This window comes from Scomber japonicus, chromosome 4, assembly GCF_027409825.1.
Source record: "Scomber japonicus isolate fScoJap1 chromosome 4, fScoJap1.pri, whole genome shotgun sequence".
NCBI classification, from domain to species: Eukaryota; Metazoa; Chordata; class Actinopteri; order Scombriformes; family Scombridae; genus Scomber; species Scomber japonicus.
Window position 1 is genome coordinate 24,954,163 of NC_070581.1, and position 22,275 is coordinate 24,976,437.

At 38.4% G+C, this 22,275-nt stretch overlaps 1 protein-coding gene across 1 annotated transcript; it reads left to right on the forward strand.

Moving 5' to 3' along the window:
* The first annotated feature begins 12,220 nt into the window (after positions 1-12,220).
* Positions 12,221-20,340, forward strand: LOC128357633 (transmembrane and death domain protein 1-like). The gene is made up of 9 exons (XM_053317999.1): positions 12,221-12,368; positions 14,485-14,512; positions 14,860-14,916; positions 15,044-15,145; positions 17,539-17,576; positions 17,946-18,137; positions 18,434-18,553; positions 19,430-19,582; positions 20,051-20,340. Exons 1-9 carry the CDS (start codon positions 12,221-12,223, stop codon positions 20,338-20,340), a joined length of 1,128 nt encoding a protein of 375 aa, XP_053173974.1.
* The last annotated feature ends 1,935 nt before the right edge of the window (positions 20,341-22,275 follow it).

A 22,275-nucleotide genomic window follows, 5' to 3' on the forward strand; every position in this document is an offset into this window, starting at 1 on the left:
AGTGATTTCATCTGTTCTTTCCCTTATATTAAACATCGCACACTATTAGCTCTCAATAATCATTTGCTGCAGCCCAAGACACAATGATTTCCCATGACACATAAAACTGCAATAACGTCAACTCGGTTTCAGAAATAATATTGCCAACATTCTTTTTTATGTGTCTCCTCCGGCTGGAGAAAATACCTCCGCATGATTCGCCCACTCTCATATGGAGAAAAGAGATTGCACAAACCATTTGTTACTTTCAGAAGTTACAAAAATCTAGTTTCTGCTCATTTCTCTAGAAATCCATATCTGAGTTTCAAAAGACGAATCTTTTCAAGGGTGAAAAAAAGGCTACACGCTGAGAGAGATGTATAGTGAAATAGTGCAATCCATAAAGAAAGTGTGAATATATCTACAGTGTTCTAACAGCCCCCTCACCCTAAATTATTTTTAATACAAGAATCAGAAATAATGGATCTTTTTGGTGTTTCTGTGTATTAAAGTTTACATTGACAATATGGCAGATGATATTTCAAATTGTAGATTGATTCTTAATTGTGTTTTCATCTAGTTTTCTTTGAATAAAGACCGAGAGCTGTAATCTCTCCTGTCTGATAACAATTATAAGTCTGTCTGCTGCTGCTGGTGGGAAATCACAGGGCTGGTTCACACTGTGTTCACACTCTGTGTCAAATGTGTATTAGAATGAGTTAAAGAGCAAAATTAAATTACATGTCAAAAAAGGAAGAAATAGTTGGAACTTATTAAACAGGGGCAGGGTAGGCTGCTCATTTCACATTTCTCCAGGCACGTACGACTGTAGACACACCGTGAATTTCTATTGTAATCAAACAAAAGTCCTAGTGAGGCCACAGACAGTCTGGGTATTAAAGGTCCAGGAAAGTCTCTCACATTAAATCAGACAGAGTAGAAAGACAAATTTCACAGAATGTCAGATTTGAAAAAATGGTGTTGGCCCATCACAGTTTGGTATCAACCAACTGTCTAGACTGAAAAAAGAGAGAGTTACGGTTATACTCTCTTTATAAGATACCTTATCAAACATATGAGCAGCTCCGAAGGGAAGATGGAAGACACAGAATGTGTTTTTGGTTGCTGGTTATTCCAGCATTGTTATACAATTTCATCTTGCACACACACATACACACATAAAAAAAAGCTTAAAACTGGGTGTTGGATGTCTTTTACACATAAGATCTGCAAATAATAATTTTGGATAATTTAAAGCAACACTGTGTTAAAAGTAAAGTTGGCCTTTATTTTTAATTGTAGCAGCTTTCAAAAACCTATACAATATATCAAATGTTAAAACAAGAAGCAAGAAGAAAACAGAAAAAAGGTAAAAGAAGTAACAGAATATATAAAAATGTTAATACAATAATAATAATTCATTAATTCATATATTTAGGAATAAAAGGTGATTAAAATGATTAGATGGATTCATAATAGAGACAGAAATGATTTGTTATCTATTTTAAGTAGGTGTGATTTTTTTAGTCCAAAGAAATGATTCATATTCATATTAAACTAACATGAACATCTATATGCATCTACATTATGCAGTCTTGTCATTCATTTGCAAGAACATCTGTAAAATATGATTTGTAAAAGAAAAAACAAGAAGAAAAGTTTATCAGCCTGGGACATGACCAAAAAATATGTAAACCTTTGAAGATTGGTCATGCTCCTCTTAGTTCTGTTTGGGGTTAAAAAAAAAATCAGTTTTTCATGTGTATTTATTTCCAGGCATTTTTATTTCAGTAGCGGTGTTGACATTCTTAGATATTTCATTTCCTGTTTCATTCTCAGTATGTCATCTGAGTTCAGCCTCCGATTTATTTTTAATTTGTAATAAATCAAGCTTTAAAAAAGTTACAGTATTCTTGGATTTCACATCTATTGGACTTCTGTCGATTGTTTGAAGACACTGTGGCCTCTGATGAATGTTTTTGCCCACTTCCCCTTCTATTTCAGTAGATGGCGCACAAGTGTATTTTTAGCCTCTCAGTTTGTCAGGAAATACAAAATACCTGATGATTTTACTGCAGGGCGTAGGTGTTGCTCTGCTGCTGAGATTGTTATTGTCTATTTGTTACTCAATTAGTTTTTCCCTGTTGAATAAATTGTATAACATCAGGATGACTCTTCATCTAGTATTTTTCTCATTAAAGGACATAGCGGTCATGTTTGTCTCGCTCAAAGATCTCTCCTTATCTTCAGCATCGAGGTAGATAATGGTTAAACGTTGTCGGTGTTAAACCTTAACTACCTCGCCAAAATGAGGTTTCAAATTGTATACCATTATCAGGGAGTCCGATCCCACTTAGATGTGTTGCACTGATGCATTTTGATGGTACTCCCACATAATAGAAAAAGAGTCAAGAATCGCCTAACTGTTATCTACGCTTGAGGCTGCAGCCAAAGTGTATTACCTTTCTATTTCAAAGAAAATCTCACAACTGGATCACGTTTCACAGGCGGGCATGTCCAGTGACTTAACCAGAGCTGATCACAGAGGGAAGAGAAGCTTTACAAAGCTGCAGCTCATGTTGCCCTGTGTCAGCATCGTTCAGGAGAAAAATAAAGGCATCCTCCATTCTGTCAAATTCCTGTAGTAACCTCAGTAGGGTACTTCAGCTTGTGAGGAATAAAGGTGGAGAAAAGAAGCAGCAAAGTTTTCATTTGTGAGTCAACCTACAGCACATGTTGTCTGAATTCTTTAATATTCTTTGCCATGAAGTGTGTCTGTCATTTGTCCTCAGAGATGTGATATGACACACTTGAGAAAACCAATCAGCGCAGCAGCATGATGTCGTTGTATGTGAAGTTTCAGCATATGAAATTCACAGTACTTGTATGCCTTGCCTTTTCTCTGAATGTACGCATCTGCCCTTCCTATGAAGTTATTACAACATGTCCCAATTCCCAATTTACTATGAATTGTCATAACCAGGGGCTATAATCAAATGATGCACTTATGAATGACACTCAAAATTGAACTTTACTCAAGTTGTCTTTATACCTCTGAGCTAGTTTGCACAGGACATGTTCTGTAAAGAGCGTGAGAACCACAGACATGCTCTGTCCTGTCGGCATTCCACGGACCTGCAGAAACACTCCTGGAAAATTCCTACCTGCGATGTGGTAGAAAAGTGGGGGGATGGAGAATTTGAAAAAACAGTATGAAAAAACAAAATACATCTTTCAAATGCTTGACTGACTGTAAAATACAACTTTTATTGATGGCTAATTCCCAAGAAGCAAGCTTTACAAAAATCGGAGTAGTTCTGACTTGCTGCGGGTCACAATTGAATGCAAAACCCTCACTGACAGCAAAAGGCTTCCCTTACACAGGAGAAATCCAAATCTCATGAATCTACAGTGCATCTTGGGGCTGACCAGATAAATTCCCATTAATTCTGGGCTCCACAACAATTGAATAAAAAAAGGCCATGGAATGAATATTTATCACAGATTAGATTGCGGCGCTTTCAATCAAATCCCAAACCCAGTACACTATTCTTATCCACATGTAAAGTAGGAAGTATTTATTCTAGCTCTGCATACAGCAGGATAAATAGGCACTTGCAGAGCTATACATCTGCCATCGTTGTTGCCCTCTCCTCATCTAGAGAGCTTGGCCTATGAAGAGGACTCAGCATTAGATGTTGATACATAATTTAGTTTCCCAGCTGCGTTATCCAACCTTTGCTACCAAATAAATATGTAAAGCTGGCGGCTGTGGCTCTTATTTTCAAAAGTCAGAAACTCATTCTGCTCCTCATGTTCTATTCAGATAAGCAGAGGCTGGAAAATAACCAATGCCAGATTACAAACTCTCAATTTAGTGCCAATGACTTCTAGGAATAGAATGATGTAGGAATCGTCTCTGGGCTAAATATCAACCACCTTCTGTCCATGTTTGACATTCAAAAAAAGTGTTGATGTCACTAATAATCATGTTTTCTTTAGTTTTGGGATCATTCATAACCGTTACATAGTCTGAAAACTCTTTTTATTACTGTTAAAACACTTCCAACTTATCTTCCCTGTTTTCAAAGTTAATGAATTTACAACTGTACTGTTTTCCAGTATACATATATCTTATATGACAGCCATGTGGCATCCACATTGGATATCCAAACTCTTAAAATGAATGATTACCAATTTAAATAAAAGAAGGTAAAAACACATACCAGCATGCACAAACACAGACCTACACATCGCTCTTGCATCACATCTCTCTCTCCCACACATCTCTCGTATTACAACACTTTTCCCTCCAACAGGAACCAAATATTCTCAGCATAATATTCTGAATGAAAGCCCTTCTTTCACATCATCATAACTATCCACCCATGTCCCCCTTGGGAACTGTTTGTTAGGGGGGCAAACACATTATTATCACCTGATCAGTTCTGGTAGCTTTGGTGTATAAATAAGTCTTCTTAAGCCCGTATGTCATTCTGTGGTAGCGCAACAATGAGCAAGTGACAGGATGTGAAAGAGGCATTTGATCTCATTTTGGATCATGGCCCTGATGACGATGAGAATATCAAACGTGAAAAAAGGCTGGAAAAGGAAGCATCTGAAATGGGAATCAAGTAATTCAGACGGAACAGGAAGGACGAAAACCTTTCTGATAGCCTGATGTACTTAAACTTGCCTTAGTAGACCTTTTTCACAGCATGCCTTTTGACTTATCGTGGTAGGAAAAGCACAGGTGTTACTGATATCATTAACGATGGCTCAGTTTTTAACACAACACTGACATATCATCACCATAAGCTAACACTGAAGTGGTCAATATGTCAGCTCTCTCTATTAAATGAGTTGGTATTTATGTTCCTTTTAGCTCTGCCTTGGTCAGTCTTTATCACTTCCAGAGGTGAACATCTGGCTCTGGTTCACTACCTGGTTAAACCAACTGACTCACATCATTATAGGGGACACTGTGGATCTCTGTGGCCTCTGTGAAATCTTCGAGATTGTTACTTTGAAATTGTAGTTTGTTACAGGCACATATCCTGTATAGTGTTAGTCTGTGAAAAATATGTGTTGGCCCAGAAACCCTGCAGAGTGAATGGAAATGAGCTTGGCTTTAACCAAGCTCAATATAAAGATATTTCTACTGGCTCCTTGTCTTCTGTAATGACAGCACCTTCCCACTGGTGAGCCAAGCACATACCCTGAGATAAGGCTCTGACACTGCAAAAGCCCTACTCGTCAAAAGAAAAAATGTAAAAGATGTCATATTTACACCCCAAGAAATGACAAAAAAACATTGTGTGCCACAAAAATAACAAGTTCATTTCCAAGGGGCATGCCAACATCACATTCAGCAACTTGTTTCCACACACACACAAACTGCAGTGATAGCTTTTGGGCACAATATGAAGTTGAAAAGATGTTTAGATGTCGCTGATTGAATTAATAAGACTAACAATTCAATAAACAAAAGCTTACTAATGATTACGATACAAAAATGTTCCTGAGTTATTGAACATAGCAGTGCACCTCCACACATGTTCTTTTCTGACTGATGTGGGATCATCTCCTCCTCACTGGCTTGACACTAAAAATTTGGTGTCAGTGTGTCACCACTAATGTGCTTTTGCTGACTTAGCCTGGATAATCCTGTAACTCTATATAGAACTGAAATTTGGAGACTTTGAGGATAACAGCTCCATAAGGGTCGTTTTCAGCTCCGACATCCTAAAAGGTGTCCAGGTCCACCAATCCTCTAGAGATTATGAGCATCAGAGTGACAGCAGGGATATTTTTTGTTACAAGTTTATAGCTACTGCTGACCTTTGCCAAAACATTTTTCTTAGGTTGTCAAAAAAAAATCGTAACTATTTGAAATCGGTTTAACTGTAATTGAACATTCTCTAAACGTCGCTCCTGAACAGCAGTTGTTCAACCGTAGCTTAGCAACCACCACGAGAGACAGAAGACATCTCAAGCTTTGGATTTGTCCACATAAATAATATGTGTAGTACTAGTAAGAAAGTAAGAAATTTAGAGGGTGGTGTACTTTTTTTGCCTTTAAGAAGTCAAAAAAACTGGAGCAAAAGTGTAAGGAATGGATTTAACTATGTGTTTTGCTGCTTAAAGTACAACCCAGTCTGATGGCAGTTCATGAAATAGTCATGAAATGTTATGTATAGATTAATAGACACGAGCATACCAGTTTTTTTGTGTCAAAAGTCAACACGATTTTCATACTAATATTTTACTTGGAAGTATATTTTATACCTACACCACATTTGAGTGATTGATGCCATCCATGATGTCTATATAATGTACGAATTTCCACTGTAGAACATAGATATTCAATGGGCGGACTCTGGTCCTGATCTGTCACCTCAGCTATCATCTATAAAACTAAACTAACACTTACAAAAATAAACAAAGGTTGATAGTTAAAATCAAGTGTTTAAGGATGAATGAACCAGGGAATATGCACTCATTTGAAGAGTGATAACATAAAATGCCATTAATGCCTGTTTTGAAAAGAAGCATCCCAAAGCCACAGCAGTAAGAACCACAAAACTGAACCAGTTAGATCTGACATATCAAACTTCCAGCATCAAACATTTTGAACAATGTACACGGTGAAGAACTGTAATTTGTCAACTAAAATATTATTTATTGCACTACTGAACTTTTGATCTGGTGGAAATTTGATAACCTGACCTCTAAGGCTTCAGTATCCCTGCTGTACAACATTAGCTTATCTTAGAAGGCCACTGACTTTCTCTTGACAATAAAACCTTGAACTTTAGGTCATATCTACATTTATAACATGCTTCAGCCAGTTGTTAGCGAGGAGCATTAAATACCAAGCATATTCAAGTGCCACCAGATCTTTGTGTGATTTTTTTTCATATTCAAACATAAGTCTATAAACTCACCCTTAAATACCCTAACATCATACTTTTGTACTGTTATATGAGAAGGCTTTAAATATCTTGTGCTGTATGTTTCAAAATAATCTGGTCCTGTGTGCTGTCTCTGTTTTTGTTCTGTGATACGAGTTATGAAAAAAAAGATCTCGCTGATGAATTGTTGTTTTGCATGGTTTCACAATCACACCTCCTACACATTTCACAGAAACAGTGTTGATTCAATAAATCATATAATAGCCACCACAACTGTAAAGTATCTGTTGCTTATAATTATCTCTCTTCTCTTCAACACAAATTAGTTTTGAAGTCTATATAAGAAAGATTCTGCACATCAATATGTGGAAACATAATGGAGTTCATTTGATCAGCATTGCACAGTTTCTATTCTCAGCAGGGTGATTGCAAGTGTCAAACAGGAGAGCGTCCAATTGGGCATCCATGACAAACTTGATTACTTTTCTTTTAGCTTTGACAAGAAGTTTGAATTAAAGTTGATCACTGTTTGAAAAATATCTTATTTGCTTTTGGGAGTTAGATGTGAACATTGATACATATATGCAGGATAAATATGAAGCTACACTCAGTTTAGAAACAAGGGGAAACTAGCTAGCTCCTTCCTTTATGTAGTTGACAAAATGTATAGCTTAGCAGTTAGCAGTACTTAGCGTAATCATTTTGGCTCACACCACATGTTTTTCTAACGTGTTACTGCAAATCACAGCTTTTTTCTTTTGAAGACCCGCCCTCACTGCTCATGGCTAAAACTTATGAAGCATCAAAGGCAACAAGTACTTGCCAGTCCGAGGGAGAGTAGAGTAGGTCTTGCCAAGAAAAGCAGTGGGATCCATCATAATCATTCTCTAACCTTAACAAAGTGATATCTATCATTCAAACTATGACTTTTCCCTAAATCTAACGTGTCTTAAGTGTTTTCTCACCTAACAAGACCTTAACCAGTGTTGTTACATCATTAAACATAGTTACTGTTGTACAAATGATGTTGTCCTGCTGAATACTTGATAGAGGTGCCAGATTAGTGTATTAATTCATGCGCTTTACATTTGCTGATTGCTAATTTGTTGCCTTCAAACAGAGCAAGGCTAGTAGTTTCCTTACTTCCAGATTTTTTGATATGCTGCTAGCTCTAGCCATAAATTTAACAGACGGATACGAATGTGGCATCAATCTTTTCATCTAAATCTTGGCACTAAAGTCAATAAGCCGTAAATTTTGAGAACATTTTAATTAACCACCTGCCAATTGCTACATTTAAAGTCTCACACCTTAACACCTAAAAACTTATTTTTATGCAGAGCTTTGTTCAAAGAGTATAGTTTGTTATTCTTTTTAAATACAGTTTGGATGCATTATTCAGCAGGACCACCCCGATTCTTGATGTAGTTTGTTACCTGCTGCCTTCAGAATTTGACCAAATAACCTTTATAAAGAGACAACTGGTGCAGTGTGCACCCAGTCACACCTTGCTCACTTTTTCTGATGCTTGTTTTGTCTCTGGATTAACTTTTGACTGTAGAGGCTGAAGAATCTAAATTGGCTCTCAGTGACCCCTTTCAGTCCCACAAGACAATGTATTGACTTTCTGCATCAAGGTACCCAAACCCTGTGCTCTAAGGTTAGAAGGGAAAGAAAAAAATCAATACATCTGTGAATCTGTGTATTTGAAAATGCGAATTCAGGAAATACACCTTGAAAAAACTTTGTTTTATTATATGAGTTGGGGATTCAGGTCTCAAGTTATAGCTCGATTGAAGAGTGAAGCTGCAGATAAATGTTATATAAGTTATTTCCATTTTTTTAGTCAGACGGCACATTTAAGTTCTTGAATACACACACAAATTCACAGAAGCCTGAATACTCTTACTAATTATCATCAGACCTTTTAGAGGACGTAATTCCAGCAGTGCGATATTTGACCCAGGTGTTCCATGTCTGTTCTGTTATTTGTCCAGGTTAACTAATGGACTAGCTAATCAAAGGGTGTTGGTTGTGTCTATCTCACCTTTGTCAATTGATGAGTGTTGACCTCTCAACTACGCCTGCCCTCTGTCCCCTCCCACAACACAGACACAGAAGCCCATACACTCTCATTCAAAAACCGACCAGGACTAATCAGCACTTCCAGCCAGCTGGAATGTCCCCAGTTTCTATAGAAGAAGAGGCTTAGTGAAAAACCAGACAGGTATTCTGAACAAAAACAAGCCCAGACTCATTCACTGTGGCTGCTGTGCACCATTAAAAATGTGGGAGTGTTGGGGCTTTTGTGTTTGTGGTCTCACTTAGAGAAAACACATTTGGCGGAAAAAAAAAAATCTGCAAAATGTGACTACGAATGCAGCCAAACATAATGAAACAATGGCTCCTATTGCAACTTAATGTGTTAAATCCCTTTGGCAACAGGGGTGATGGGTTTTCTTGATGGTTCGGACACAAGAAAAAGAACTGATCCAGCGCCTGTGGTGTCGTGCACTGCAATGATGGCACTGACTAGCCATTCACGCTCCACTAATATTCAGATAAGGCAAAATGTTGGAGCAAAAAGGAGCATTTTCAATGACTCCCGCTGCGATACCATCCCTCCACTGTTATTACTGCACGTTCCATTACACCATGTCAGTGAGAGAAGTACATAAACACAGGGTACTGACAGACCCCCTGTCTCACACATGAATGGGAGAATTATCCAGCAACCTCCTGCCCCAACACATTCATTTTGGGAAGCTACTTTTGACATGCAGCACACAATACTCCATTTAAGAACTCTTTTTAAAATATTTAAGAGGTCTATTATGTGCAGTCACTCAGTAGTGGTGACTAGATTGCACTGGGGAGCACCCCGGCCTACAACCTAAATGTGTGTTTAAGGAAAGAAAAGTTCCCCAAGAGTCAGGTTTTTTTTATTCATTTGCAGTGATGGAAGAAGAATTGACACCTTTTACTTCAAGTGACTATAATCAGTTGTCTTTATAATAACAATGAATCGATGTGTAATGTAAAACAGGTTGCTAACAGTGATAAATCCACAGTTAGTGCTCTGCAGAGTTTCATTTCTTTCAGCTCATTATTTTGGTTTTGTCGCTCACACCATTAATATTTTTGATTCACTTTCACCTATCTCATATGTGTCATTTTCAACTGCTCTAAAAGCCTAACCAAACAGCAGGCAGACAGAGTTCAGTAACATTTTCTGTCTGTCGTTTGTCTGCAAGCTATTAGCTAATCCCTAATAGCTGCTCGCTACCAGCTGGTAAACATAGTGGTGCATTTAGCAGCTAGGAGCCAGATATTTCCCTCAGGAGGTAGAAGAGGCCAAAAATAGGGCTAAGAGGAGTGTAACATGACTTGGAGTGATTGCCAATGTTGCTCCATGTCTGCTGAATGTGTAAATAAGCAACTATCACCACATCAACTTAAAGCATAGTGGCCCAAATATCAGTCAATACATGTTTGAGTTTAAGTTAAAGAAAAAAAAATACAAAAAAAAAAACACTATAAAAACTCCATTAAAAGTAAAAGTCAAAAGTCTACTTAAATAAGTAATTAGCACAATACACGTACAGTATCAAAAGTAATTAAGAACTCATTAGGTAACAGAGTGGCCCCCTGTTATGATTTATTAGTATTGCTTCATTAATGTGTAAGCAGCATTTTAATATTTTATTTGGTTTAATTTATTTCTTGAATTTCTTTTAATTAATTCATATGAGTGCTGTTGGGAGGCCCAGTCCATAACAATGCCTATTTTTTAAGTTAATAATGGGATTTGTGTGTAAAATCTTCAAAATAACAAGTAACAATAGCTGACAAAGTATATTATGTACCTCTGGAGTGGAAGTATGAAGTAGTATAAAACATATCAAAGTATTTTGGTAAAGTAGAAATATTTCGAAATGGTTACTTAGTCTTTAGTGCAGTGTTTTAGAGAATGCACTTATTTACTTTGCACTTCTGTTCAATAGCATGCATCTCACTGTAATCTGCAACAAAGAGTCAATCCAATTCAATGACTGCATGTTGAAATTGCTCATTCATTCGCAATAAGGGTATCTGCTTGGACACATCATGAGCAAGTCTCACGGAGTACTGCACATGACAGTCCAAACATCAACTAAAGACTTGCTAAGGAATATATTCTGCAGTCATGCTTACAGATGGAAAGAGTTTACTGAAGCTGTCTAGAAGTGTTTGCTTTCAAACTCTCTTCGCTTGGTGCTGTTTTATCAATTTTAATAAAGACTAAAGTGAAATTAATAACATTTAAAATGTGATTTTTTAAAATTGCAGAAATGTTGGGCATCCATGTAATTGCATCTCCAGGCTCCTGCCAATACTTGAAATCCTAGAATTTGATTATGATTCAGACTTAATTATTTATTATTAGTATTTTTGTGAGGGTTTTTTTACAGTGACAGTGAGTCTCAATAAGACCTAATCACATTGCACTATATTTGTCTATTGCTTACACAAATCATATTCACACAGGGGCTCCGTTATTTTCCATGGGAGAGACAGCCCCCCATTTGTATTCTGGGTGTGACATCTCGAATCTGCATCCAAATGGGGGATGAAATATTTATGCTGCAAAATGATGGCACTCTTCATTGTCAATTTGCTTGAACATAAAAGCATATTAGAAGGTAGGTGCATTCCTGCCCAGGCAAGTCAGGACAGAATCAGCCAATGAGGTGTCAGAAGCAGAGAAAGAGATGAGGGGAGTATCAAGGTAGAGACACAACCCCTGGGCAGCCTCGGGCTATAGAGCCTGCAGACAAGGCCGACACCCAGGAATCTCACACAAAAACATTCAAATCACCATAAATGTCAAAAGCCCATGATGCAAATACCATCATTTAAAAATGAAAGGTGCCTTTGTTCCATTATTCAAAGATGGGTTTATTATGTACATTTGTTCTGAGGTGCAATTAGTTTTGAAGTAGTAAATATGAGACACTGATGGTATATGCAGTATAAGATCATAACGCAGTATGTATGGCATGTGTGAAATGTTTATGTAACATTCATGTTTATTATCTGTGAACATATTTGGGAATTAGTGTCTAACAGAATTTGCATCTTAATCTTGAGGCTGTTGCACATGTTTCTAGTGATGTTACACTCCTACATCATACAGCAGTTTGCCTTTCATTTTGCAGAGTAAATTGTCTGTAGTTTTCATATATATTATTTATCAATAAGACTGCTCAAATGCAAAGTAGTGGAGGTTACTATGGTCACCACCTAACACCTTTGATTATTGTTCAGGTATGAATTTGAAAGAAAAGATGTCATATAGTAAAATAGTGTTTCAGCCATCTGTGGAGGTGCAGAGGACACTTTCTAAAAATCTGAATGCTGTGTGGAAGCTCACATTCCTCACAGTGACGTGTCCCAACGAAGCCTTCACTCTGAGTGCTGCCTTCAGGGAGTGTGGTGCTGAAATACAGCACCTCTTCATTCAACAAATCTCTCTGTCTAAGGTTCAGCGCTCACTCGAAAACACCTCTGAATGACTGTGTTCCTTACCAGTTACTTTACGTATGTAGTCCAGAAAAACATGGAGGTGCAGGCTTTTTGAAACCTCATGAACAAATGCTATGTTTACCAACCTGTCGATTTTGAGGTTTTGTCTCCCACTGGGACAAAAGTACATGTTTACGCACATAACACTTTTTTTGTTGTTGTTGTATTCTGAACTGTGGGACCCTCCAGAGGATCCTGGCGAGAAACATAAAGCTAACAGAAAGACAAAACTATGATTACTTTCCTCAAACAGTGATGACCATCAAGTGTATAAAACTAGAAATTAAGTGTATGAAACTGCTCCAATCTAATCTAAAGCACATGCATAATCCAGCACAAATCAAATATATACATTTTGTTGTTGTTCCATGTTTGATATTTACATTTTTGTAATATTATTGTAGTAATATCAATAAAAATGTTGTAAACATAAAGCTTCTTTCCAAGCAGCTTCCAAAAAACAGCACACCCCTTTCTCAAAGACTTGAAGGAGGCATCACATGCTGCCAGTGTAGCAGTGAAACAAAAACAAACAGGTTTTTTATTATGTATTCATTTGCATAAACTTTTAAAGTATACAAGACTATTAGTTCAGTCTACAGTGTGTGAGGTGACACAACCAGTGGAGCGAACAAATTTTCCCACAAAGTCTTTCTCAGTGTGGTTAGTAAGCCAGATGCAGGGCTGCCTTGGAGCGGAGTGTTTTTAGAGGCTCGTTTTTTAGCCTGTCACCTTCCAGCGGTCCAAAAGATTACCCTGAACAAGTCACACTGTCCAGAGCTATCTGGCCCACACAGAACACAGAGGTAAAGCACAGTCTGTCTCTAGAGATCAACAGCTCATAACTCAAAGATATTGGTGTCCTTGTCAATAAAATCACATATAAAGAAGATTGGGCTCAAATGAATGTGCTCTCGAGAGAAATATCTTGTCAGGTGAGGCTTGGTGGTGCAGCTCTCTACCTCAGGAATGTGTCGGCACTGTTCCTCCTCACCCACTCACCCCACCCTACCCCCCCTAACCCCACCATTGTGAGGGGAAGGAATGCTTTTCAAAAAGTTGGGCCTTTCACAGTGAGTGATGTCGGGTGTCGCCCTATTTTTCATTTAAGGTTGTAAGGGGGATATGTACTTGTAGGTAGAGAGCAGAGCTGCAAAGTTTCTTGCTAAGAAATATATAGCTGTATCCTGTATGTATGTGTTTTGGGCTTCTTTCTGTCATAAAACAAAGTGTATATAACCTACATGAATATTCTGTTAACTGCATGTTGAATTTGATCATATTTTACCATGTGGATTAAATTGGTTTTAGAGCTGAATGATACTCAGGAGGTAGAATATGCAGCTACGTATTTAACTAAATGCAAGGGCTAATTTTTTTTCTTGTCACAGTTGCAAATTATCTTTCAAATATTTTTTATGGAAATGGGTTTGAAGGGTCTCGGAAACGCTTCAGAGATACTCTAGTCTAATGAAGAATGTGGTTTACTCCAGAGAGTGAGACAAAGATGAGCAAATTACAGCAGAGACTCATCAAATAATGAACACGAGGCCTTTATTAGATGAGTATTACAAGAAAGTCCTTTACTTCATTTGCACTTTTCTGCCTCCCTTGGAGTCTACTTTCAAATCTTTGAAGTGGATGAGATGTTGTGTGTGTTATATTAATAAGAGATCTAACATTTGATGATGTAACTAGTATTGACATGTGGTCACAGTAGTTTAAGGAATACAACCTTTACTTTGATTCCCATATTTGTGTTTATTGCTTCTTTTTCTTGATTCTTGGAGATAAAATCAGCCACATGGCAGGCAGGGTGTGGCGGCATTTTATGACTCAGAAGTGGGTGGTCCTTCTCAGGTGCTTGTATCTTATTGGTCGGTGAAGTCCTCTAAAACACCAATACCTGAATCAGGTAGAGAAAAAAGTTAGTAAGAAGACAGATAGCAACTTGTCAGTTGTACCTTCAGTCCCTTTCGAAGACTGCTTTGAGCATTTTTTGTTGCTTGATTATTTGCATTCGTAGAGTCTCGGAAACTAAAGCGGCAAATAAGGTGAGTAATGCATTTTAGGAAAGGTAAGGCATGTATTTATGCACAGAAAAGGCCAAAAATGTAACCTTGCAAATACTTTAGACAGTAGATGTTTCTGGAGCTACAACTATATCATAATCAACAATCTGTTCCAGAAGTATTTGTAGTGAACTTAAAATGATAAGATCACCTGCAGAAATCATGTGCTTAGAAGTAACATTTGCTTTTAAGATTCAGCAGGATCAACAGATATATTTTGTGTGTAGCAGTTGTGTGAAAGAGGCATAAAAGGCGGGATAATATGACTATCAGGAAGCTTCAGGTGTGGGGAATGAGCAAAGTGTTGAGTTGGTGCTGTGTTTCCCCAGGAGCGAGACTCTGAGGCAGGCAGATAGCAAGAAGGCTGGCCGTGGTGTCTGGTGGCAGTAGCAGGCTCAGGGAGGGCTGTGGTGTGGTTGCATCACTGATGACTAAACAGTCTTTCAGCTCAGGCCTGTGATAACGTGCCAGAGCCAAGGATTTCCACAGCAGCCTGAAACCCTGAAGCCACAGAGCAGGGCAGGCCCGGTCTCGCTCAGGCTCAGACTCAAGCTCAAACTTAAACTCAAGAAAAGGGAGAGGCCAACATCTAGTTCACGCTGCACTCATTGCCACCCCCTCAACCTCGGAGGCTTTTACATTAATCACACAGTCCCAAACGCCGGCTCTGCACCATCTTGAAACTTATATTGAAAGTAAAGCTTGAGGCTTTGCTTAATGCAACTTAGTACATTCCTGCAAAAAAAAAACACACACACTTATTGTGGTGTATCACTTTGGAAAAACTGTGATGAATCAGAATGAAATTATGAGACTGAAGACCAACAAGACTGTTTTATTTTTTGACAATGTACATTTGTGCTCTTATATTTCAGATACTTTCTGCAAGAATATTCCATGTGTTCTATCCTTCATTCCACCGGAGTCTGTATCTATATTTAACCAGATTTCAGTGGTGTGAAGTGTAAGAGACATGGGGATATGGCTTCACAAGCTAACAGTCATCATACCAGAAGTCATCCAAGTCACAAGTCACAGAAGTAACACAATTTGCTCCAAGTTTTCCATAGTTTTTAATACATTTTTAATGACTAAAGCTACAAAAAATGATTGTTGTTTCTCATAATATCCGGTTGTTTTGTATTGTACGTGTATTTCTTCTAACATATAGTATATAATATGTTATGCATGTATTTTCAGCAATGATATACTGTACTGAGGATTCAGTAAGATGGATAATATCCCCAACCTTGTGCCCAGTGTTTCTTTTTTTCTCAACATCTCAAATGAGTACAGAGCCATTATACCACCCACACCCAAGTTTCTGTGGTTCTCAGCCCCAAAGCATGATTTTTTTTCATTAGCAAATATGGAGACTTTGAGACTCAGCCCACACAAACAACCTTTACTGTTTGGCAAATGAAACTTATTAACAATTTAAAACATGCCCTCACTGTAGCCCGCACAATAATGTCATTAAACATGTTTCTCCCTGCAAGAGAGATGCATCTCAGCTATTCCCTGCACACTTCTCTCCAGTAGTGCACATCAAAGGCAAAGACAAACATAATAGTCTTTGCTGTTTTACTTTTACATACCTCAGTGTTGCTACAATTTTCATTTTCAGCCCCACAATATGTGCAATACACACTTTACAGTTCAAGTGATACAGATTCCATATGCAGGCTTGGCTTTGTAGTTTTTATAAAGCTCCAAGTCTGCAGGGTTTTTCAAGCAGACCTGGTCTGGATGAAGCTTTTAAATTCAATAGAATTTTGAATAAATCAGCATTTGTGAGCATGCCCCTCTATTGCCAGTGTCTTTTGTTTTTGGTTCCTAAATACTACAGAGCAAACCAACATATTTTTGGCCCGTGGTTATGTATGTGGATACTCTCATGCACCCTCTCGGTCTCATTGGTATTGAATGGATTTATTCCCCCTGTGGTCTCTAAATATATTTCTATCTTAGCAATATCAGGCTTTTAAGTGCATTAGTGCATCGCTACCAGCAATGTTACTCTTCCACACAAAACAAAAAACACAGTTGGAGGTAGACACAATGTGAAAGCTGAGATACAAAGAGGCTATCTCTAGCTGTTGTGTTTTCTAGTTAAGCTGCAACAGGCGTGTACATCAAAGCATAAACATGGCTGTATTCCCAAAACTGATGTTACCCACATTGATTGAATAAATCTGTTCAATAAATACCACTTGATATTTACAATCTATTCATATTACCACTGAAGTTTTTATGATGCCTTCTGATTTTAAGAAGCAAATAAAACTATTGCTGGAAATCAATGACAGTTTTGATCATCATTGCTACATTAATTAAGTAGTGGAAGTAAAATTAAAAGAATTGCAAATAAAATCCACCCAAAGCCTTTTTTTTACAAATGGAGTTCAGGAAAGGCACACCTGTTTGTATAACTAGTGAGTCAGAGTCTAGGATACAAAAAAACAACTCCTTTAGCCTCCATCTCAACAACAGTCCCAATATAAACTTGCTGCAGGTTCTTCAATGAGAACATTTGTTGTTTTTAATCATCTCATATTACTGTGAATGGGAAAGTGTGTCCAAACTTTTGACAGTATTCAGGTTTTTGGACTGTTGGTTGAGACTGAATATTGGCTGAATGTTTGGGATGGGAAATTGTTGTGTTATTTTGAACATTTTGTAAGAAATTAATAATAAACTGCTCAATTAATGAATCCAGAAAGGTATAGATTAATCAACAAGGGGAATAACTGTTGCCATAAATTCTATGTCAGTGCTTCTTTTATCAGATACAAATTGGAAAAAGTTGCTTTCATAAAACATATTTCCTAAGTTTCATGAATGTGTTTTACATGGTGAAGCATTATTCCAAAAGTTTCAAAATTCAACAAATTCTAGATCATTTGTCAGTTTTGAAAATAAGCTTCATACATTGTTAGCGCCATGTATTCATTCTACGATACTTTGACTGACATGAAAGTCTGGAAATTCTCTCCTTTCCTACTCTTTCTTCTTCTGAGTTCAGCACTTGGAGAAGAGGACACAGGTGAGAGCATATGTTCACATCGCAGGTGCAGTTACATCAGCAGTAGCAGTGAGCATGCTAATAAGAATTCACCTGAAAAAAAAAACATGTAAGAATGAATTTTCTGGTTACTCCATGGATGACAGAAATGTTGATTATTCAGTTTCTATTTTCTGCAGTTGAGGAGACAGTTTCATTCCACCCAAGCTTGCACTTGCTAATTGAGTACAACCATGCTGCAGAAATGTTGTGTAGTGTCAGCACCTTGCTTCATTAACTGGAATTTACAGTCATGATGTCACGGTTGAACACAAGCTGGTCTTTCTCTCAGATGTTGTTCTTCCTGTAGGTTTGACATAACTTTAATTTGTATGTGATCTGACTGTTCAGTGGCAGAGGATATTGGTGTCCATCAGTTGGAGCGTTTAATAGAGCTGTTGACATCTCAGGAGTGCGAGGAGCTTCTGTCTGCCCTCTCTCACCCAGAGGAGAACATCTTCCAACATCTTGAACGCCTCTCACCAGAAAAAAATCAACTTGATCTCAAGCCCCGAGCCAAGAGAGACACTTCTTCTGATGATGGTTAGCACTCACCATCATCTGAAACACACTTACCCGAGACCTTTTGTACTTTAGAGCACAGATATAATAGATGCTTAATGTATGCATCAAGAGTTAAAGGCTAAATTTTAACTACACAAATACAAAATTTCACAGAAGGTACAATCCTGCTATGAGCTATAATAAGGAAATGAACAAAAGCCCACCCTGAGACCTGTCTGTTTCTCACACGTCCAGCTCAGCTTGGGGAGTTTCTGGCAGCAAGCTGACTGTCACAGACCTGTCTGTCTGAGGACCATATGTTTTGTGTTTACTAGATGGCGAGACTCAGTGCCGGACGGCCCTGACAGACTGGCTGATGAGGTACGGTGAGGAGACCTACTACGACAGGCTTTCTCGCGCCTTGCAGCACATCGGTAGAACAGACATTGCCATCGGTGAGAAAAAAATGCAGACAGTGGGAACACATGACGTGATACTCCCTGCAGTAGCAATAAATTATTTCTTTTTTAAGTAGAATACATTTGTGTTGTTCTATTAATGTAATGGGTTTCAAATTAAAATGGTTAAATTTGTATGTACAGTACGTGTTGTTCTCATGAGCAGACATCACAGCATGTCCCTTGACAAAAGGAAATTGGAACAAAGCCTCATTTGGGTACATGGCAGTGTATTTTCAAAATTGGTTTATTTCGGTCAAGAAGTCCTCCTCAAGACTTTAACAACAGCGCATAATTGCTTCATTACTTTGAGATACGTTTTTAATTGGAACTTCAAAAGTGGCATATTTTGCACACTGCCAGTCTCTGGCATGTGTTGCAGTCCAGTGTGCACACAACTCCACAGCCGAGTGGCGTTGGATAGAAGGAGGTGTAAATGATCTGACAGAGGACTCAGTGGAGCTGACACCAGCCACAGAACAAACCATCTGCTCCTTTCATCAGCAGCTTTGGAGTCAAAAAAAAAAAAAGACAAGGAGAGGATGGGAAGAGATGAGTTATAAGACATGAAGGGGGGGCAGTGTTGGCTTTGATGAAAAAGACTGTGTGGATGCAGAATGCAGCAATTATCGCACACTTGATTGCAGTTCTGAAGAGATCTACTCACGTGTAGAAATTTGAATGTTTTCATTTAGTTTTATTCTGAAGTGAAGGACAGCAGTTGCTCTCCTGCCAGAGCTCATTATGTTCAGGGCAAGAAAACAACAATTAAATTCATAGTTACAGCCTTTTGAAGGATGCCATACCTGCACTTTTGGTACTTGAGTCGACAGAGAAATACTTTTGATTGGCCTCATGCTTGTGTTTCCACAGAAGTGGGGAAGAACATCAACCAGGAAAAAGCCTTGAACCTGAAACGCTACGTTGAAGACTATCACAAATATGTCAGCTCTTTAAACTTCCCATCGTTCCAACCAGATGCAAAAGACCACCAGCATGCAGGACGGAGGGTCAGAAAAAGAAAAGGTATGAAAATGTGTCCTAAAACAGAGAGTTACTGTAGTTTGGTACAATATAAAATAGAATTAATGATGGAGAACTTGCCATGTATGGTCACATTGAAGCCCAAATATCTTGAAATATTGATGTCAAGCTGGAGATTTTTGGGTTATCCTTTTGAGACGGTCTGAATAACAAATGATATAATGTTTCACTGAACCCCAAATCTATTAAGTGTTTAGATGAGATGCCAGATTAGATTTGGTGGCCGTGGGCATGCTTCCAACTCATTACTCCTCAGCATCAACACTCACACTTTATGAGCAGTATTTCCCAGGACACCTAGAAATTCAAAAATGTAATTATCACCTGTCCATTTTTGTAACTCTCCAAGGAGATTCATTCAAGCTAAAGCTTGACTAAAATGCTCCCATAGTCCTTTGAGATGGTAAGTGTGTCTGTCCTGTTTGTGCTGTGTGTGTATGTGTGTGTCAGTAAGGGATCTGACATGGCGGGACCTGGATCTCATTGTGGAGCGGGCTCCTGTTCCGCTGTACCAGAAGGGGCCTTCAGATGTACTTCTTCCCCTGTTGTATGGCATCTTGGTGGGCTTCGGAGGCACTTTGCTTGCAGGCGTCTCTATACTCCTCATCATCATCCACATCTCCCGAAAAAAACAGAAGAGCCATAACCCCAGGGTCACCAGCAGCTCTAGCCATAAGATCCAGGTGGAAAATGTGATGTTGGAAGATGATGTTTCTGGGAGGTCAGAGGCTGAAAAATAAACAGTTAATGGGTTTATGTTGTCCAGGAAGTCATAGAAATAAATGAAGCATCACCTCCAACATTTAATACATATATACATACATACATAAATAAAGGCAAAATAAGTGATTTTGTCCTCTTTCTGTTTGTTTTTTAGATATTTTTTTTTATGGAAGGTTTATGATGCCACAATTTTTTGGTCCATGTAGATTGGCAGAACAAATAATGCAACTCAATATCGATTCCAGGACACCACAACTAATTGTGATAAATATGACAAGAATAATGCCATTTTAGATAAAGTAATTATCCATGCTGTGTATTGCTAGACTGGTAAGCATTATTGTCTTGCCAGTGGGTAGATGACTAGTGGTGTGACAGATGCGCTGGAACCCAGCCCTCACACCAAAGGTTGTTCCGGTGTTACTGTGATAGTGATGCCACTTTCCATTTCCCCTCCAAGTGACGGCAATGTGCCCGTCTGGCATCGAAGAACAACTAATTATCCAGCCTGGCGCCTGCTTCCCCGGAGCCTGCCGATACCTCCACAGGCAATCCAAAAGACTAATAACAATAACAATGCTAGCAGACAATGGAGCACTCCATTGGTTGTGATGGCAGCTTCTGGCGTATGACAGAAGCCAAGCAGAAAACACAGCGCTATATTTTTTTTGAAGGTGTGAAGTAGTGAGGATTGTTAGCAACATGGAATAACTTGATATATGAGATGCTATAGCAAAGTAAGTCCAAAAGCTGGCCTCTGAAACCTCACAGAATAAAAAATGTGTAAAAGATTTATAAATTTGCTCACAACAAGGCAATTCTCACATACTCTGCTGAAGTAAATAGTTTCATGATAACAAGGCAGGAAATTCACTCATGACACTTTAGTGTTTTCTAGCTTCTTGTTCACAGTTTCTTATGCTAGCCCTACTTTCTTCTTCGTAATTGAACTAATTACTTCATTATACAAATCTGGCCTAATGTGCTTCAGGAGGCAGACAGCTTGGATTAACAGTGGCACTAAGCAGCAATTACAGACAATTAGTTCATAAATCACCATTTAAACAAATTATAGTGCTAAGCAGAACTGTATGAGCAACGCACTAAAAGGCCAAAAGGGCATGGATTGGAGTTTTGACCAAAATAATGACTTCAATAATCTGACACACACTGTATGTTCTTCTTTAATATTCACATTATACTGAATGCAATACTTGGTTTGAGTTCTGAAGATTTTTAACAAAGCAAATTGTAAAAAAAGAAAAAAAAAGTGAAGTGTAGAAAAAGTAAAACCAAAAGTAATGATGGATCGTGTTTCTCACCATGTGTCTTATCGACAACAATACGTTTCACCTTCATCACTGAGCTTCCCAGGTGGCACAGCAGCACTCTTCACAACAAAACTTCCTCTGTCCTTCAGTTTTCCCCTGCTAACTGTTGGGATCCTGCAGGTGCTGACTATGACAGGTTCACCTGCTGCGGGCTCACCTGTATTTCTGTAACCAGTGGAGAGGAAAGCCAGAGTATCGTATGCCTGAATGACTCACAGAAACAACATGCCACATGGGGCCTGCATCATGGTTGTGACACTCCTTAGCATAGCCCACCACCAAGAAGTTGCTCTTAGTGTATCAAGTAAACTATAGAAACACCTTAAGCCCATTGCGGCATGCTGCATAACTGTAGAAATATACAGCACAGTCCCCAGTTTCATATTCTATAAAGCAGAGCTTCATCATGTGATTGTGTGCAACCTGTTCCTTTAAGATGCATTTTATTCACAGAAGTCTGAGCACCAGAATAGGCCAACGTGCAATTCAAGCCATTCTCATGCAAAGGGATAAAGCAATCACCAACGTCATGGATGAATAGAGAAAGAATCTGACATGAAATTGACATTTACAGGCGAGGCGCAGCCAACGTGTGCGGGTACGGTTTTCAGGCATATTCAT